The sequence below is a fragment of the Geotrypetes seraphini genome, chromosome 7, assembly GCF_902459505.1.
Source record: "Geotrypetes seraphini chromosome 7, aGeoSer1.1, whole genome shotgun sequence".
NCBI classification, from domain to species: domain Eukaryota; kingdom Metazoa; phylum Chordata; class Amphibia; order Gymnophiona; family Dermophiidae; genus Geotrypetes; species Geotrypetes seraphini.
In genome coordinates this window covers 137,348,776-137,368,381 of record NC_047090.1, presented here as the reverse complement: position 1 = coordinate 137,368,381, position 19,606 = coordinate 137,348,776, and the positions used below count along the sequence as shown (strand labels likewise).

At 44.7% G+C, this 19,606-nt stretch overlaps 1 protein-coding gene across 4 annotated transcripts in view; it reads left to right on the top strand.

Moving 5' to 3' along the window:
- Positions 1-4,297, top strand: part of DDHD1 (DDHD domain containing 1) — a 405,278-nt gene extending 400,981 nt beyond the window's left edge. For all 4 annotated transcript variants that reach the window (XM_033952944.1, XM_033952942.1, XM_033952943.1 and 1 more), the window contains one exon: positions 3,431-4,297. In XM_033952944.1, the coding sequence (XP_033808835.1) occupies positions 3,431-3,612 (182 nt within the window). In that variant the 3' untranslated portion in view covers positions 3,613-4,297. The remainder of the gene's footprint in view (positions 1-3,430) is intronic.
- The last annotated feature ends 15,309 nt before the right edge of the window (positions 4,298-19,606 follow it).

Below are 19,606 nucleotides of genomic sequence, written 5' to 3'. Positions count from 1 at the left end.
GAAAATGTTTCAATGCTTAGCTTAGAGGTGAGAAACCTTGTTCCTCGAAGGCCATAAGCTAGTTGGGTTTTCAGGATTTCCTCAATGAATATGCTTGAGATCTATTTGCATGCAGATAGATCATATGCATATTGAGGAAATCCTGAAAACCTGACTGGATTATGGCCCTCAAGGACAGGTTGCCCAGCCCTATCGTAGTTGTTCCTTTCTAGTTTACTAAAGATTGTGAAGTAATGAAAGATTAGGTTCTTACCTTTGCTAATCTTCTTTCTTTTAAATCCTCACTTTATTCCAGGGCCAGAGAGTTATTTCCCCCTAGCCACCAGGATCTCAAAACTTCATAGGCTTTTACCCCCTCCCTCTCATACCTCATCACTGAGCATGTTCCTGTGTACAGCAGTCAGTCTTAAAACAGCCAGAAACATCTGTAAAGGAGAAGAACAAGAGAGAGGAACAGGGAACTCCCCGGCAAGCAAATCAATTCTGCTGATATAAAGAAACGCAACAACAATACAAAACGAAATAACAGATTATGAAACATTGAAACTTGAATGACAAAACAGTGTTATAAGGAGACACAGCCTGCACTGTCAAAAGGAGGCGCCTGGACTAGTGACCCCCCCAAATTAAGTGCTAAACCCAGTCTGATGGCACTCTTAGAAAGGCTGGTCAGAAACAGAAATCCAGCTTACCAATACTTGTAAGGCAGACAAGCAGCGAATCAGCAAGTACAGGGCAGGTTCCAGGAATAAAGTGAGGATTTACAAGAAAGATTAGCAAAGGTAAGAATCTAATCGTTCGTTCTTGTACAATACCCACTTTATTCAGTGACCAGTGGGACATAACAGAGCAGTCCCGAAAATTCAGAGTGGGACTGATGAGCCCGCTGCCAAGACAGAGGAACCAAAAACAGCATCCTGCTTGGCCGCCACATCAATCCTGTAAAACTTGGTGAATATAGCGGCCCTAAAAATCTCAGCCAGAGACACAGCCGACAACTCTGCCCAAGAGGAGGAAACTCCTCTGGTTGAATGAGCCTACACCCAAAGGGGGAGCTTCTTTCCAGCCGCCATGTAAGCTATGGAAATGGCCATGTGAATCCACCTAGAAATGGTAGCCTTAGAGGCTAGCCTATCTTTGCGGGCAAAACAAACAGGTGGTCAGAGGTGAAACTCGGTGACATCCAGATACCGCAACAAAAGTCTGTGCACATCCAAGGACCGCAACACCCAGTCCTGCTCCCTCAAACCAGAAGAAGCAAAAGCAGGAAGCCAGATTACGTGATTCACATGGAAAGTGGAAACCACTGCGGAATCCGTAATACGCAGAAAGGGATCCCTGCAGAAAAGAACCTGAAGCTCCCAAGACCCTGTGGGCTAAAATAATAGCCACAAGAAAGACAGTCTTGATCGTGAGATCCATCAGATATCTGCTGTAGAGGCTCATATGGTGAACGAGTCAGAGAGCAAAGGTCAGCCAGGGAAAGTGCAAGGGAAGCCATAGTCATAATGCGCCCCGCAGAAAACGAACCACATCCGGATGAACTGCCAAGGAGCCCCTCAGGGAAGGAGGGCCCAAACAAGAAAGACCAGCAATCTGAACCCGGAGCAAAGTAGTAATAATAATAATAACAGTTTATATACCGCATCAGAACTGTTTCTTTGTGGAAGCTGCCAGCAGATTTGCCACGGATTGCTGACAGGGCCTGTTGAAGCATGGTATGACAGACGAAAAGGTCCATTGCCCTGTGGAAGGACCTGAGTAAGGACGACAATGCTGGAAGGGATGATAATTAGAATGCCCAAAACTCCTAGAAGGGTGGGACCTGCTCCCAGGCAATGCCTTGGTTTTCAATCCTGAATACTGACCAAAATAACATCCAGACCTTGGCCGAATAGGAGCTGACTCTTAAAGGGCAATCGGTTCAACGTAGTCTTAAAAGATGAATCCCCAGACTATTGCTGGATCCAGAGCATTCTGCATGCCAAAACAGAATAGGCACCCAACTTGGTGAAAATTTTCCAAGATGTCGTACAAGGCATCAGACATGTAATCCATTCCAGAGACATGAAAATCCAAATGAAGCACCACAGTGTCGGGATCATGTCACAGCTTAGAATAGCACGCCCGAGCCACGAAGGAAGAGGCCGTCGCCACTTTAACACCTGCCGCAGCTGAATCAAACATACGGTTAAGGATGAAATCCATGTGTCAGTCCTGGACATCCTTCAGGACCACCCCCATTGCTGGGAAGAGATATGGACTTGGTGAGCTGCACCACCAAAGAATCCAAAACAAAGCGCTTCACAAATCCATCCGCCATGGGATAAAGCCGCACCATGGCCCGTGCACATTTTAAGGGACCCTCTGGAGTGTCTCAGATGTCTGTAAGAATCCGAACAAAGTTGGAATGATTAGGAAAAAAGGCAGATTGTGGCCTCTGGTCACTCATGAAAGAACATTCATCAGTGACAGGCTGTTCTGACTGCAGCTTCAATTCTTGCAGAGATTCAGAGATTAAATCCATAAGTTATGTGGATTTAAAGAATCTGAGCACTGTGGGGTTCTCCCCCGAATCACAGGTTCCACATGAGTCCAGATCCTGGGATCTACTAGATTTACCACATCCATGTCCACCGCAGTGCCGCCCTGCGAAAGCAGAAGAATTGAAAGAGTGTCTGTCTGGCGCAACTGCAAGAACATCCGACGTACTCCCCAGTACCCACGCAGGAAGGCAAGAAGAAGACCCTGATACAACCAAAAAAAGCATCTCTGAATATATTGGTGAGATGTTAAATATTTGAGATTGATGTATTAAAGAGATTCTTCTTCACTCAGAGAGTGGTAGAAAACTGGAATGCTCTTCCGGAGTCTGTCTTAGGGAAAACACCCTCCAGGGATTCAAGACAAAGTTAGACAAGTTCCTGGTGAACCAAAACATACGCAGGTAGGGCTAGTCTCAGGTCGCTGGTCTTTGACCAAAGAGCCGCCGCGTGAGGGAATTGCTGGGCACGATGTACAACTGCTCTGACCCAACAGTGGCAATTCTTATGTTCTGGTAAATCTGGATCATATCTTCACCGAAAGATTCTTAATGCTTATTTTTGAGAATATATACTTGTACAAAAACATTTGGCAATAAATAGGTTCAAAACTTTCTTTTGCAACACTTACTTCATTTCAAGATAATTTAATTGCTTGAATTTTCTATCTCTGGTTTATTGTTCTTTATCCTGATGTTTTTCTTCTTTGTATTATAGACACACAATTGGCCACCAGTTATGTAAACTTTAGTATCTAATAATCACCAAGAACTCATTTTTGTTCTGTGTAGGTTATGTAAACAAGATATAAGTTGTCAAAAACTGTGGATATTGCAAAACTGCTTTCTTCTGTCAAATGACTTAGTAATGTTGTCTTCTCTTTTCAGTGGAGTTGGAGCAAAGAATTGATTTTGAACTACGTGAAGGCCTTGTGGAGAGCAGATACTGGTCAGCAGTAACATCACATACTGCATATTGGTCATCCTTGGATGTTGCACTTTTCCTTCTAACTTTTTTGTATAACCAGGACCAAGTTGAAGAAGATGAGCAACATACAGTACAACTTTAAATATTAGAAGATAACTTTAAAATTGATGGAACAAAGCTGATGCATTCCTGCATATATGACATTATTTGTTTCCAAGAAGCAAAAGTTGGACTTGGAGGCACCTTATGGTTTTACTGATACATCTGTAGTGATAATTAGAGCTAAACTAATTCTGCGTTCCATGATTTTGGTTATGAATTGAGAAGCCAGTACAGTATGTAGCATCACATAAGCACTGTTAGTGTATGGTAATTGAGTGACACACATGAGGATACTTGAATTCCTCATGACATTTCTATTATTTAAATCCAGTTCATTTTAATTTTATTTACAAAGTAAACAGGCTACAATAGTCTTATTTTCCATTGTTAAAGACAATTTATGTGACCTCATTCAGATCTACATTATCACAGTGCCACTGAAAAATTTTGAGGCCTGTATAATTCTTAACTTGGTCATATGCTAAATGAGCATTTGAGCTATTTAGTACCTCTTAACTATGTGTTTTATTTTATTCTGCTGTAAAAATATTTTTCTACTGTTCTTTCTTTTGGTATAATTTAAGAATCACACTTATTTTCTACCGTGCTTAGAACTATTTCTCAGAACTACTTTGTACTGTTCAAATGGACATAGTACTCTAGCAATTTTTTCATTAAGATAAACATCTTTGTGATTTCATAAAAAAATAAATGTTTGAAAAATCTTCAGAGGTAAGTATCTTATATAGAATCTGCAGTCAAGTGTCCTTCAAAAAGGTGGGAAACTATGTTGAGCCTTGTAGATATAAAGCCTCATCTCCATTTGTCCATGGTTAAATAGGAAATTGTGTGTAAGGGGAATGTCGTGATATTGATCAGGTTTCACCAATTCCATAGTCTGGCACAAGACCATGAAATGATTTAACTTTTGCAGTTATATGTTTGAACTGTATGCCTATATGAATGTTCCATAAACTGCTTACTACTTAACTCATCTTTCTGAGATCTTGACATGTTTTCCAAAACTTTATAATTGTCAAGCGTATCCATATATCCCAATGTACTACCGCAGACAGCCTTGTCCATACTGTTGAGTGCTGTTGGCACAACCATCTACCTCTTCACATTAAAGATTAGGTGAAATAGGCATTTTAAACAAGATAGTGGGAACAATTGATCTTGACTTTTTTTTTTTATTGAAGTAGATATTTTACAAAGACTATTTTTTATCAAGGATGAGTCTGCTGCATAGGTGCATGACATCTGTTAATACTAACCTGAAGAATTCTCTTAGAACTCCTATGCTAGCCATTACCTCATGAGTCTATCTCTTCCCCCATCCCCCTTTCTAGTTTTGCCTAAATTATCAGACATTTTATTAAAATTTTATTTCCAGTGCAATAAGTGGGACATTCTAAACCAGGTGTGTCCAACCCGCGGCCCTGGGAAGTATTTTGTGCGGCCCCGCTCGCACTTGAAGGCGATGTGGTGTTTTCCTCTGCCGCCTCCGGATGTTTACCATCTTGCCGGCTCCCTCCTCCATCTTGCTGCAGCATTTGCTCAAAGCCGTGGGCAGCGGATTCTATGTGCCTCTTGGGGCTGACCCGGAAGTGTTCCCTCTGACGTTGCGACATCAGAGGGAACGCTTCCAGATCAGCCACAGGAGGCGCATGGAAGCTGCTGCCCACGGCTTTGAGCGAATGCTGCAGCAAGATGGAGGAGGGAGCAGGCAAGGCGGTAAACACCCGCGGCATAGAAGGGAGGGAGGGAGAAGGGTGTGTTGGGACTTGAGAGGGAGGTGCTGCCCACGGCTTTCAGCAAACAAATGACTAGCAGTGAGGATGGAGCCGGCCTAAAGGTAAACACCCGGAGCACAGAAGGGAGAGAGGGAGATGGGCGTGTTGGGACTTGAGAGGGAGGTGCTGCCCGGGGCTTTCAGCAAAAAAAATGACGCAGTGAGGAGGGAGCTGGCCTGAAGGTAAACACCCGGGGCACAGAAGGGAGGGAGAGAGAAGGGCGTGAGACTTGAGAGGACTTGAAGGATGGAGCACAAACTTTGGAAAAATGATGGAAGGAGGGAGGGGCATGAACTTAGGATACAGAATGAAGGGAAACATAGAGGGGAGCATAAGCCATAAGATGGAAGAATGGAGGGAGTGAGGGAAAGAGATGCAGAGGTGAGGGAGATAATAGAAAGGGAGAATTGGGTGTCTGAGAGAGGGAAAGAGATGGTGCAGTTGGGGAGAAAAAGAAGAGAACTGTTGGGCAGAGAGAGGAGGGACGGAGACAGAGAGAGAATTATTGGACATGGTGGTGGGGGAGGAGTAGGAAGAGATGCATGGGTGCAGAGAGAAAGGGGAGAATATGCTGAACCCAGGAAGCCTCCTGGACCTTTTTTTTGGGGGGAGGGTATTAAAAGAAGTGCCAGATTGGGCATAAGGGGAGAGCTTATGGGACTAGAAATAGAGGACAGAGAGAGAGTGGTGGGCAATGGTCTGAAGGGAGAGAAGTTGGACCTGGGTTGGTGTGGAGGAAGAGGGAAAGAGATACTTGAAGGGAGAACTGTTGGGAAGAGAAAGAAAGAAATGGTGGACCTGGGGAAGGGAGGCAGGCAGGCAGGGGGAGAGATGGGATGGGGGCAGTTGGGAAGAGAAAGGGAGAGAAGTTGGATCTGGGGATGGGAGGGAGTGAGAAATGTTAGGCCTGTGGATGGAAAGCAGAGGGATACATTTCATTGTTCAGCTTCAAGGGAGGAGAAAAGAAGAAAAACAGAATAGAGAGGGAGAAAAATGTTGGACAATGAAGATAGAGGAGGAGAGATGTAACCATGGAAGGGCAGGAGGGAAGAGAGCTGGGATAGGATGATGCTAGGGGATGGAAAGAAAGAGACAGGGAGTTATAGCCTGACCAGTGGAGAGAGGGAAGGGGATTCTGAAAGTGTTGAGCATGTGGATGAGGTTAAAAGGGAGATGACAAGATGAGTCAGAGCAGTGAATACAGTGGTAGAAATGTGGTAATGGGGAGTAGATAAAAGAGAATAGAAGGCTGGGAAAGGAGTGAGATGGGAAATGAGAGCTGGAGAATTGAGAGGTAGCTGAATATTTTAAAAGAAGGGTGAGAAAGGAAGGCAAGATTTGAGTGGGAAAGGAATGAGATGGGAAATGGGAAAGCTAGGGACTGAGAGAAGATGGAGAATTGAAAGGTAGCTGAACATTTAAAAAGAAAAGTGAGAAAAAAGGCAAGATTTGAGTGGACAGAGGCAGAAAAGAAAAAGTTAAGAAAGCTGAAAGGGAAAAATCAATACATTGGAGACAGGCATAAGAAGGAAATGGAACGAGAGACGAGGAGAAAAAAATGGACAGCAGACACTGGAAAGAGAATTAGTTGAAGATAGAGAAAAAGCGGAAAGAGAAACTGGGACCAAGATGATAGAAAAACAAAACATCCAGACAACAAGGTAGAAAAAATTATTTTATTTTGAATTTATTAACTGGAATATGTTAGCTTTGGGATATGTGCATCACAATTATTTTTTGTATTCAGTCATATACAGCTGATTTGGGGGAAGGACTGGAGCCCAAAATTAGTGGATGGGCACCAAAGTTTCTCCCTGACTGAGTGCAATTTATAAATACTTGAGCTAGTAGGGATTCCCAAGCCCTGCGAACTGAAGACATCTTCCTCCAGTCTGGCAACTCAAAATCTCAAAGCTTTGCAGCCAATGGCAATATCCTCAAGCTGCCCCTGCTTTCATACATGCATGAAAGCCAAAGGAGGGGGGCAGGGAGGAGGGAAGGCAGCAGCTCTGCAATATTGTTGCCAGCTGTGGAAGTTGGAGGGGGCTGTCAGTTGGTGAGGTCTGGGGATCCCTACTAACTACAGCAAGGGAGATATTCATTTTGAGGGAGCCTAAGCTCAAAGTGGGAGGCTCAAAAAAGCAGCAATATTTACCCTGATTAAATGATCCTCCACATGTGCTTCTGACAACTGATTCAGCATCCATGCTCTGATGAGGCTCACCGTAGCTGTAATAGAAGTGAATGGTAGAACCAGGAGCGCCGATCCCTGCTCATCAGAATGGGGATGAGGAAGCCAGTGGCTGCTGCCACTGACAGCAGTGTACGTGGAGGATCACTCAGTCAGGGTAAGTATAACTGCTTTTTGGATTCCGCTCCACAGTGTCCCTTTAATGAAGGTTTATTATTAGATAAGTACACCTATATTAGTGATTGCAAATATGGGACCTGCTTAACCTTTTTTTGGCTCATCAGCTAGAGTTATTGTTTGTGGAGCCCAAGAAAAACTTTTTCAGTCAATATGGCCTCAGGAAGCCAAAAGGTTGGACACCCCTGTTCTAGACCAGTGGTTCTCAACCCTGTCCTAGGAGACCCCCCAGCCAGTCGGATTTTCAAGATATCCCTAATGAATATGCATGAGAGAGATTTGCATATAATGGAAGTGACAAGTATGCAAATCTCTCATATGCATATTCATTAGGGATATTTTGGAAACCCGACTGGCTGGGGGGTCCCCTAGGACTGGCTTGAGAACCACTGTTCTAGACCATAGGGTTATTTCCCCACTACTACTACTTACATCAGGGGTGTTAAAGTCCCTCTTCGAGGGCCGCAATCCAGTCAGGTTTTCAGGATTTCCCCAATGAATATGCATGAGATCTATTTGCATGCACTGCTTTCATTGTATGCTAATAGATCTCATGCATATTCATTGGGGAAATCCTGAAAACCCGACTGGATTGCGGCCCTCAAGGAGGAACTTTGACAGCCCTGACTTACATGGTCTGCAGAAAAAATCCATTTCAGGTTTTTCACTCTGCTTCTAGTGTACTTCACAGGCTAGTTTAAGACCCTCTAGCAGTCTTTTTTTGTGCAAGCATGGCTGCAACTGTGTAGATTCTGCTCTCCACATTTTATTATTTTAATTTGACATAGTTTTGTCCATTTTGTGGGTATTTTCACGTTTAAAATGGATTTGAAGCTCTGTCTGCTCGAGAATTCACGGACTTCGGTCTGTAGCTGACAGGCCGATCCCTTCGGAGTACCTGTTAGCCAGTCTGCTTAGTCTTTCTTGGATCTCAGTGCCATCCCTGATCTAGTCTTACTCCTTGTTAAGTAGAGGGTAGAGAACAGACTGTTTAGCACATTTAGGGGACTCAGCGGTGTTCCACAGCGCGCTGGCTGCATTTTTGTACCTTCGCACATCCACTGGTCCGCAGAGGTGGAGGCATAGTCAGACAGAGGAGTCCTTTAAAAGAAAGTTTTTCTGCGACGTGCTGAATTGTCAGCGCTGGTTTGTTGGCACACATCTGTCTCGCGCGCTTAAGACCCGTCACCCCTTTGGCGGTGGGGAGGCAGGCTTGTGCATAGGGAGGAGGAAGGAGTAAGAGAGGAGAGGAGACATGCCAGACCTGGGGTGAAGTGAAGGGAAGAGAGAGACCAAAAAGAGGGGGAGGAAAGCAGAGGAGAGGTGCTGGACTAATGGAGAGAGGGAGAGAGAAACATAGAAACACAGAAGATGACTTCAGAAAAGGGCCACGGCCCAACAAGTCTGCCCACTCTAATGACCCACCCTCTAGTTTATAGAAACATAGAAGATGACGGCAGAAAAGGGCCACGGCCCAACAAGTCCACAAGGGAAAGGGTACAAGAGGAACAGATACTGCTCCAAAGTAGATGGGCAAGGTGCAGGATGGCAGGAGCGATAGTAGGAGAAAGCCTGTACCTGGGGAAGGGGATACAGAAGGTAAGGAAGAGAGAAAGAAGAAGCTGGATATGGGGAGAGATAAGATGCTGGGCATGGAGGGAGCATAGGAACAGGGACACAGAAGAGAGATGCTGGATGAAAGGGTAGATGAGAAAAGGAGATTTGGTGGATCTGTGGATGGTGGGTCCATCGCTGCAGCTGCGGGGCGATGGAAATGATAAAAAGGAAAGATGCCAGACCTCCGGGAGAGGAAAGGGAAACAGAAGGGGAGGACAGAGATGGAAGATGGATGGTTAGCACGGAGAAAGAAGAAAGAAGGAGAGCCTGATCAGAAGACAACCAGACCAACATGGGACCAACAAGATTTGAAAAATGACCAGACAACAAAAGGTGGGAAAAATAATTTTATTTTCTGTTTTGTGATTACAATATGTCAGATTTGAAATGTGTATTCTTCCAGAGCTGGTGTTGGACCGCAAATGTGAGCTAGAATTTAATAGAGAGAGGAAAAGTCTTTTTTGTTTATTTTATTTACACCACAGGACCAGTGTGGGTAGGAGAGGGTGAAGAGGCTATAAAATAAACCCACCAGAATGTTTGGAAAAATCCACCCAATTGGGCAGGAAAATCAAATCGAATCGAAAAATCGATTCAATAGGCTGAATCGATTCGAATGGAAATTTTTTTTCCTGAATCGGGCAGCACTACTGTGAAGTACACTAGAAGCAGAGTGAAAAACCTGAAATGAATTTCTTCTGCAGACCATGTGAGTAGTGGGAAATAACCCTATGGTCTAGATTAGAATGTCTCGCCTATCTACTGGAAAAGAGCTTACCAGGGTAAGTACATAATTTCCTTTTATGACATTTCATATATTATACATTCAGTAATCCAAACTGAATGACAGAAATGGTTAAAACAGGAACTATATTGCTAGTGCAAGGGAATAGTAGTCGAGAGCAGTGGTTCCCAACCCTGTCCTGGAGGAACACCAGGCCAATTGGGTTTTCAGGCTAGCCCTAATGAATATGCATGAAGCAAATTTGCATGCCTATCACTTTCATCATATGCAAATCTCTCTCATGCATATTCATTAGGGCTAGCCTGAAAACCCGATTGGCCTGGTGGTCCTCCAGGACAGGGTTGGGAATCACTGGTCTAGAGAGTAGAGTTTATATCCCATACTTGTGAGTAATTGGAGAAGGCATCCAAAGTGTTCTTTACTCCTCCTTCTTGTTCCTGAGTATAGCTCCTCCTCAGGATTTCCTCCTCCATGTGAGTTGAAATGGGGTCTTTTTGTTCTGTTCTGCTCTGCTTTTATTTCATTGGGGGGGGTATTTTTGTTCCGATTTCGAGGCTTGCTGGTGCCACAGAGCTTCCCAATTTTGGGGGGTAGCTCTAACTGGGAAAAGTTGCAGATTCTGGCTTCCAGAGGTCTGCAGCTGGGGGAATGGAGGCAACTTTTCTTCTAAGGCAGTGGTTCCCAACCCTGTCCTGGTGGACCACCAGCCAGTGGGGTTTTTGGGATAGCCCTAATGAATATGCATTAGAGAGATTTGCATATAATGGAGGTGACAGGCATGAAATCGACTCCATGCATATTCATTTGGGCTACCTGACTGGCTGGTGGTCCTCCAGGACAGGATTAGGAACCACTGGTCTAGGGAACCCACCTAGCCAGCCTGCACAGACATTGTGGACAGTTCAGGTTCTGGTCTCCTGAGAGCATAGCTTGTTCTGATCATCAGGTGCTCAAAATTGGGGAGGCCTCAGCCAGATCACTCTACCTCCCCCCTTTTTCCTTCCGACAAACCGCAGTCTAAGTCCATGGTAAATTTTCCACTAAGCGAAGTTTTTAGGCTGCAGCATGGTTACATAACAATAAGCAATTTAGTAATTATCACCAACATGCATCTTAATTCCTACATAGATATAATAATGCTTAGCACTAGCAATAACTACTTATCTAGCACTAATTTCTACCCTGGCTAGTAGCTGTCCTAATCTAGACCTAGGGGGGCCAAACTATCACACAAAGCGAGGGAAGTTGGGGCACTGCCATTTACATTAGTCATTTCAGAACATGTAGCTGATTGTCTGAGTAGGCACCACCGTGCTCTACTCCCACTTGGCCCAAGCTGCCATACAAGCTTCTTGGGCCACGCTAACTGCTCCTGCCCCCTTTTGTCATTCAAGCGAGTGGGTTCTACTGGTCATTTCTGGGTGTGCCCCTCCATCTAAGAGGGGTAGGAGCCTTCACTTTAGAGTGGTATAGATCCTAGTCCCCTTCATCCTACATGGACCCCCTGGGTCACCAATCCTGCCACAACTCAAGGCAGTGACTCCTCACTCAGACACTTTGATGTATTTGTATAGAGAGCATTCTACCCAGCCAGGGGAGAAGAGGTTGTCCTCACTGCTAGGCTAATATGTAGCTCCTCATACTAATAAACATCTAGAGATCATAAATCTGACCACATCAATCCAAGGCAACAAAACTCTTGGCCCACTAGATTTGCCAGTATAGAATAGATCAGCGCTCTTAGTTTCTGTATTCCCCTCTGGCCACTGCAGACACGTAGTACTTTATCACTTGAAGATTTCAGGTATGCATGGTTTAAACAAAATGAACTAAAGGAAAATAAAGATGTTTTGGGTCTGCTATAGGGCATCAGTGTACTGAAAGGCACAATGGCAACTGCTCCAGACTTCAAACAAAGATATGGCAAAACTCAATTTTGGAAATTAGACCTTAAGTGTAACATGCAAGCAAGTCCAGCTTGAGCTCATGTAATTGACATATCACTTGATGATAATGAAATTCATCTTTGAAGAAAGCAAAGCATCTATCAGGAAACCAGAAAATCCAGAGTTCTGTTGAAAAGTTAGTTGCAGTGCTTGATGTTGAATTCAGCAATTGTGGCCCAACAATATAGTTCAGGAAGTCATCTTAAGTTTTCACCAACAGTAGTTTCAGCTTTTCACATCAATCAGTCCATAGTGCTTCAGATTTCTTCCCAAGGTCTTATGTACACAAAGGCAGACTGGACTTTAAAAGGTAGAACAAAATCATGCCAGTGCGCTCAGTTCTTCACATCTTTTGATCTGACCAGATTAGGAACTGTGGAAGTTAAAAGAACTTTGTCAAAGTAGATAGTGGAAGGTATGATAATATTGTTGTAACCTAGATGTATTACAACTAAACAATCCAGTGAAGTGTATCAAATTAGAGCCATAGCGCTGTCTGCTGATTTCATTGAAGAAATAAGAACTGCAACATCTTTACTTTTAGGCAATAGGGCTACTTTTCAAAACACTTAGACTTACAAATTTCAAAGGTTACTATGGAACTTAGTAAGTCTAAGTGCTTTGAAATATACCTCAATATGTCTCAAAAAGACTGCATTTGCATTTGGGGGAGCAGTTGTACAAGCCTTTTCAGTTAATAGTCCAGTTTGCCCTCAGCAACCAAAATAAGTCAACTAATAAACATAATGCTCAGCTATGTAATTTTCTAGTGCAAAAGACATATGACTTTTCACCAGTGGGTTATTCTCCTTTACTTGCTAGTTTGTAGAAGGCATCATCTACTTTGTTCTCTTGGCTCTGCCGCTCTGGGCTATATTCCATCACCTCAGTTTTTTCCTTCTACAAGCAAGTTGGCGGTGTCTTTCTGATTTGCTGAAGTACCAGCATGGATGCTCTGGTACAACCATAGCCAGAGAAGGAGTTGTACAGTTTTTTTCCCCATAGTGGCCTGGGTCATTCAAAGAATAGCGAACAATTTGATGTTGGTAATCCTGGTTACCCCTGCCATGGTACACAGATCTGGTTTGTCTTCAGAGGGACAAGAGTCTCAAACTGCCACTGGATCCAAGTCTGCTCTCTCAGGGTCTAGATGCCCTGGAGGATCTGAAATGCTTTGGGCTTATGGCATGGCTCTTAAGTGTGCAGACTTAGCACAAAAGGGCTACTCAGATTTGGTTATAGTTACCCTCCTCAGATCTAAGAAACCGGCAACTGTTTGGGCCTATGCTAAAGCTTGGAAAATGTTTTCAGTGCTGGTGTGCTAAGGAGAATGTGGAGCTAATCAAGGCTTTGATATTGGTGGTTCTAGTATTTCTCCAGGATAGTTTTGAGAATGGTTTAGCTGTTGGCTCCTTCAAAGTTCAAGTGGCAGGACTCTTGTGTTTTAGGGCATGAATAGAAAATGTTTCTTTGGCCTCCCATCCAAGTGTCACCAGATTTTTTTAAAGGAGCATTGCGGCTGCATCCTCCTCTCTGTCAGCCGCTCCTGATGTGGAATCTGAACTTGATTTTGTAGGCCCTCAGTAAGCCTGTACAAAAGCCTTAAAACATTTTTTTTCTAGTAGCGATCACTACAGCAAGGAGGGTTACAGAGCTTTAAACTCTGTCATGCAGAGAGCCTTTCCTCAAGTTTACAGAGGCAGGAGTCTTCCTCCACATGGACCCTTCTTTTCTGCCAAAAGTGGTCTTGGCCTTGCATTTAAATCAGGAAGTCCGTTTACCTACATTCCATCCTATGGGTTCAAAGGAAAAAAACAAAATTTTGGCTCTACTAGATGTTAGGAAAGTTACTTAGAGGTAACGAATGACTTTCACCTCTCAGATCATATTTTTGTGCTAATTAGCCCTAGCTGCCTGGATAAGACAGCCTCTATGGCTTCTATTTCCAAATGGATTTGCGCAGCTATTGTTTCATTGTATATTGGGCATGATAAGCAACCAGAGGTCACATTGAAGAGCACACACTACAAGGGGTGTAGCCTCTTCATGAGTGCAGTGCTGGGCAGTGTTGCCTGAGGAAAGTTATAGGGTGCCATCTTGTAGTAAGGCATCTCCCCCTCCCCCCCTTTTTTATTTTCTAGATTTATTTTTTAAAATTTTTTCTAAATTTATTTTTCTCTTCCCTCCCCCGCCCCCTTTTTTTTTTTTTTTTTTTTAACAGGGAAGGAGATAGCCTGGAGACAAAGCAAGAAGAAAGAGTGGGAGAGGCTGAAGACATGGAGGAAAAAAGAAATGCTGGGACAGGGAAGCTGAAAAAGCAGAGAGAAATGAAAGAAGAGTGGGAAAGACAGTAGCGTACTAGGGGGGGGGCGGTCCGCCCCGGGTGCCAGCCCTGAGGGGGTGCTCCCGGCCTTGCCGTTCATTCCCCCCCACCCCCAAACGACCGCTCGCCCCACTGACCTTCCTGCACCACCTATGAAGCAGCCTGCAGCAGGATCGCGATGTCAGCGATCCCTGAGCTGCTTGGGCGCTGCTTCCTGCGCTGCGGTCCCGCCCCTCTGACATCAGAGGAGGGGCGGGACCGCGGCACAGGAAGCAGTGCCCAAGCAGCTCAGGGATCGCTGACATCGCGATCCTGCTGCGGGCTGCTTCATAGGTGGTGCGGGGAGGGTCGGGGCATCAGGCCTTCAGGGTGGGACAGGCAGGCAGGCAGGCCTTCAAGGGGGGAACAGGCCTTCAAGGGGGGGGGGACAGGCCTTCGGGGGGTGTACATACCTTCAAGGGGGTGCAGGCCTACAAGGGGGGGACAGGCCTTCAAGGGGGGGCTGGCAGGCCTTCAAGGGGGGACAGGCCTTCAGGGGGGTGCAGACCTTCAAGGGGGGGATAGGCAGGCAGGCCTTCAAGGGGGGGACAGGCCTTCAGGGGGTGTAGGCAGGCAGGCCTTCAAGGGGGGGACACAGGCCTTCAAGGGGGGTGCAGGCATTTGGGGGGACCCTGGTTTAGAAGTACACGGAGGGAAGGGGGTATTCAAAGAGACATGCATATGCCAAACTTTGGGGGGGGAAGAAATATTGGGTCTGAAAATAGAGGAGAAGGAGAGAGATGATGGACCATGGGATTTAGGGAGGGAAGGAACAGAAAGGGAGAGAAATTGGACACAAGGGATGGTGTGGAGGAGGGATAGAGATACTGAATAGGAGGATAATTGGGAAAAGAAAGGGAGAGATGGTGGACTCTGGGGTGGTGGGGAAGGAGGGAGAGATGCCGGATGAAAGGGTAGTTAAGAAAAGGTGGATCTGTGGAGGGAGATGAAAAAAAGTAAAGATACCAGACTTCCTGGGGAGGGAAGGGAAATGGAAAGGGAGGACAGAGTTGGCAGATGGATGGTTAGCATGAAGAAAGAAGGAGACGCTGGCAAGCAAGTTATCAGAAGAAAACCAGAGCCTTGGACCAACAAGATTTGAAATAGAACCAGACAACAAAAGGTAGAAAAATTAATTTTATTTTCTGTTTTTTGATTACAATATGTCAGATTTGAAATGTGTATCCTGCCAGAGCTGGTGTTGGACTGCAAACGTGAGCTAGGATTTAACAGAGAGAGGAAAATTCCTTTTTGTTTCTGTATTTTATTTACACTACAGCGCCAGTGTGGTTAGGAAAAGCCAAAGGGGGTGAAAAAGCTATAAAACCCACCAGGCTTTTTGAAAAAAATCACCCAACTGGGCAGGAAAATCGAATTGAAAAACCAATTCAATAGGCTGAATCGAATCGAAATTTTTTTCCTGAATCTGGCAGCATTAGTTTGCGCTACTGTCTTAGACTTTAGGACCTGGGATTGGAGAGAGATGGCATCCTCAGTACTTTATAATGCAAGTGAAACGAGGATTTGGTCAGACTTTTGAAGGGTCTGCAGAAAAAAAATATTGTATAGGCCGGGGACATGAGACAGCAGGAAATGGGAACTTTTCTTCCTTCTGTTTTTGTGAATGGAAAGGCTGAGGATGTCAGAGAGTTCAGTTAAAATATGTGCTTTATAAGAAAATATAATAATGTGTTTTATAAAGTTTATAGCATAGCTGGCCTACCCAGTGAGGTGTTCCTAGTGGTGGTGGTGGCAGCGTGTCAATGTGTTGAGAGGAAGAGGTGGTCTGGGAAATTCTGCTGAGCAAACTCCGGGCCCATTTCCACCCCCCCAGTTAGTCCACTCCACTCAACTGGTTCACACACTGAGTGGGTTTTTGGGTGTTGTTTTGGGATCTCTTCCAGTGGTTTATCAGTATCTCCTTCTGGTTCAAGGAAGGAAACTTTGTTATCCTTAGCATTGACCTACAGAATATGTTTGTAACAGCGCTGCTTGTGTGGCAATAGGCTATGTAGTGATCGAAAGAAAAAACAGACCTTTGCACATTTTTGCACTATATGGTGGGTGTATGAGGAGATTCACATTTCCTGCACAGCTAAGTCCATATGAAGTTACCTTGTGCTGTATTTGACATCTAGCAAGGTCTCTGTTTGAAAGGAAAGATCTAAACTTAAAAATGAAGTGGCCAGAAGTTATGGTAAAAGCAGATAGTGTAGCTGGTTTTAAGAAAGATTTGGACAAATTCCTGAAGGAAAAGTCCATAATCTGTTAAGACATGGGGGAAGTGTCTGCTTGCCCTGGATCGGTAGCATGGAATGTTGCTACTCTTTGGGTTTTGACCAGGTATTAGTGTCCTGGATTGGCTACCATGAGAATGGGCTACTGGGCATGATGGACCATTGGTCTGACCCAGTTAGGCTATTCTTATGTTATGTTCTCATCTGTAGTGGCCTTTGTTTTCACTTCTTATTTTAATGTATTTTTTTCTGGGAACTTATCAGTGTTTTTTATAATGGGAACAAAAATGGAAGAGAATTAATGTGTGTGGGATGAGGGGGTAACTAATTTCTTCAGCTAAATAATTCAATCCACCTCAAACAGACATAGGAGAACTCACGCACCATTCACACACCCTCCAACCAAAAACGTCAAAAGAAAAAAACTGTTCGACAACCTCCTAGCCATTCGAGCTGCAACACTCGACCCCCAACCCTACAACCAATTGACATCGACCACATACTGCAAAACCTTCAAAAAGAAATAAAACCCTTCTATTCAAAAAACACATAAAACCGAACTAACACAATCAGAACTGTCCCAAGCATCACCTACAACTACTCCATATGTACTTCTGATGTCATGACAATTCAGACATTATTTATGTTATGTTATGTTATGTTTGGAATATAAGAAAATTTTCACTGCCTGTTTCTATTCTGACCATTTATTCCGTTTCATGGTCATTACAAAAAATATTTTTTTACATGGGGGGTGTAAAAAAATGATGGGCTCCGGGTGCCACATACCCTAGGTACGCCACTGGGGAAAGATGCTAAATCCATAAATGGAGAGAAAAAGAGATGCTTGCCCTGGGCCCTCCTACACCCTTCATCCCATGGCAAGCATCTCTTTTTCTCTCCATTTGTGGACAAAAAGAGAGGCAGGGCCATGCGGGAGGGATGGGGACAGAGGACAGCCGATGGATGGAAAGAAGAGAGTGAAGATTAAAGCAGAAATATCAAAAGGTAGATTTAAAACAATTTTGTTGCTTTGTTGTAGCTGTATTTATAAATGTTTATAAATAGAAAATGGAAATAAAGTAATCTTTTTATTAGACTAATGCACAGTATTAGGGAACATGTGTTACTGGTCTGAAATTTGACAGCTAAAATTTAATGCTAAGAAATGCAAGGTCATGCATTTAGACTGCAAAAACCCAAAGGAACAGTACAGTTTAGGGAGCAGGATTTGGGTGTGATTGTATATGATCTTAAGGTGACCAAATGGGTTGAAAAGGTGACGGCAAAAGCTAGATGGATATTAGGGTGCATGGGAGGAGGTATGGCCAGTAGGAAAAAAGGAGGTATTGATGCCCATGTATAAGACTCTGGTGAGACCTCATTTAGAATATTGTGTACAATTCTGGAGGCCACACTTTCAAAAAGATATAAAAAGGATGGAATCGGTCCAGAGGAAGGCTACTAAAATGGTGCATGGTCTTATAAGGCATATAGGGACAGACTTAAAGATCTCAATTTGTATACTTTGGAGAAAAGGCATGAGAGGGGAGATATGATAGAGGCGTTTAAATATCTAGGTGGCGTACTGTAAATGTGCATGAGTCGAGTCTCATTTGATATGAAGCTCTAGAATGAGAGAGCATAGGATGATGTTAAGAGGTGATAGGCTCAGGAGTACTCTAAGGCAATAAATTTTTATAGAAAGGGTGATAGAGGTATGAAACAGTCTCCCAGAAGAGGTGGTGGAGACAGGATACATAGAAGAAACCATGCAAGACAATCGTGGTCAGACAATCGAAGTGCAGGACATCAGTGTGCTGGATTCAAACACTTGTTAAGGCGCTATGAGGGAGTGTGGGGAGAAACCCCTCCACTATACTTAGAACTGTTGGCGCTCCTGTTGTGGGGGGGGGGTTGGGGAAACTTTAAAATAGTGTTTGAATCCAGCACGCTGATGTTCTGCATATGATTGGTTGCAATTCTCCATGTGTGATTGTCTCACGTGGTTTTGACTCGTCACCTGGAGACAGAGACTCTGAATTCAAAAAAGCATGGGAAAGGCAGTGGGATTTCTTAGCGAGAAGAAAAGATAATGGTTACTGTGGATGGGCCATTTGGTCTTTTATCTGCCATCATGTTTTTATGTGTTGGTGAATTCATTAGAAAAGGAGGTGCTACTTGGAATGGTCAAAGGAAGCAGGGGAGACCAAAGGCCCGTCGGCTGGATACCATCAACAATGACACAGGAATGAACATCAAGCAATTGAAGGAAGACACACACACACACACTAGAGGTCTGCACGGGAACGGGGATCGCGGGGATCCCGCGGGTCCCGCGGGGATCCCGCGGGTTCCCCCCCTGGCCCACGGGACTCCCACGGGGATGCCCCCCTGACCCACGGGACTCCCACGGGGACGCCCCCTTGCCCACGGGACTCCCACGGGGATGAAAACAACCTACCTAAATTCTGGCGATGCAAGCATGCAGCTTACAAGTCTGGCGTCGGGTCGGGAAATAGCCATGTTGAGCAGTGAGCTCAGCACGTACACAGATGAAAGCCTTGCTTGCTGATTGGTCCGGCGGCCCCGCCCCACCGTGCCGCCGGACCAATCAGCAAGCAAGGCTTTCATCTGTGTACGTGCTGAGCTCACTGCTCAGCATGGCTATTTCCCGACGCGGGCATTAGGCTGTTTTTTGTCATTTCGGGTGGGGGATGGCAGCGGCAGCAGCAGCCTGAAAAAGAAATCATCCTGGCCGGGTTCGGTGTCATGCTCCGGAGCTTCTACAGCCTTCCTATCTCCCTCTCCCTTCTACCTGCGGCTCTCTTCGGCAACAACGATCGACACAAGCTTCTGGCGTCGGGGCCTACCCTCTGCGAGTCCCGCTTGTTTCAACTTCCTTTTTCCACAAAGGTGGGACTCGTAGAGGGAAGGCCTCGATGTCGGCAGCTTGTCTTGAT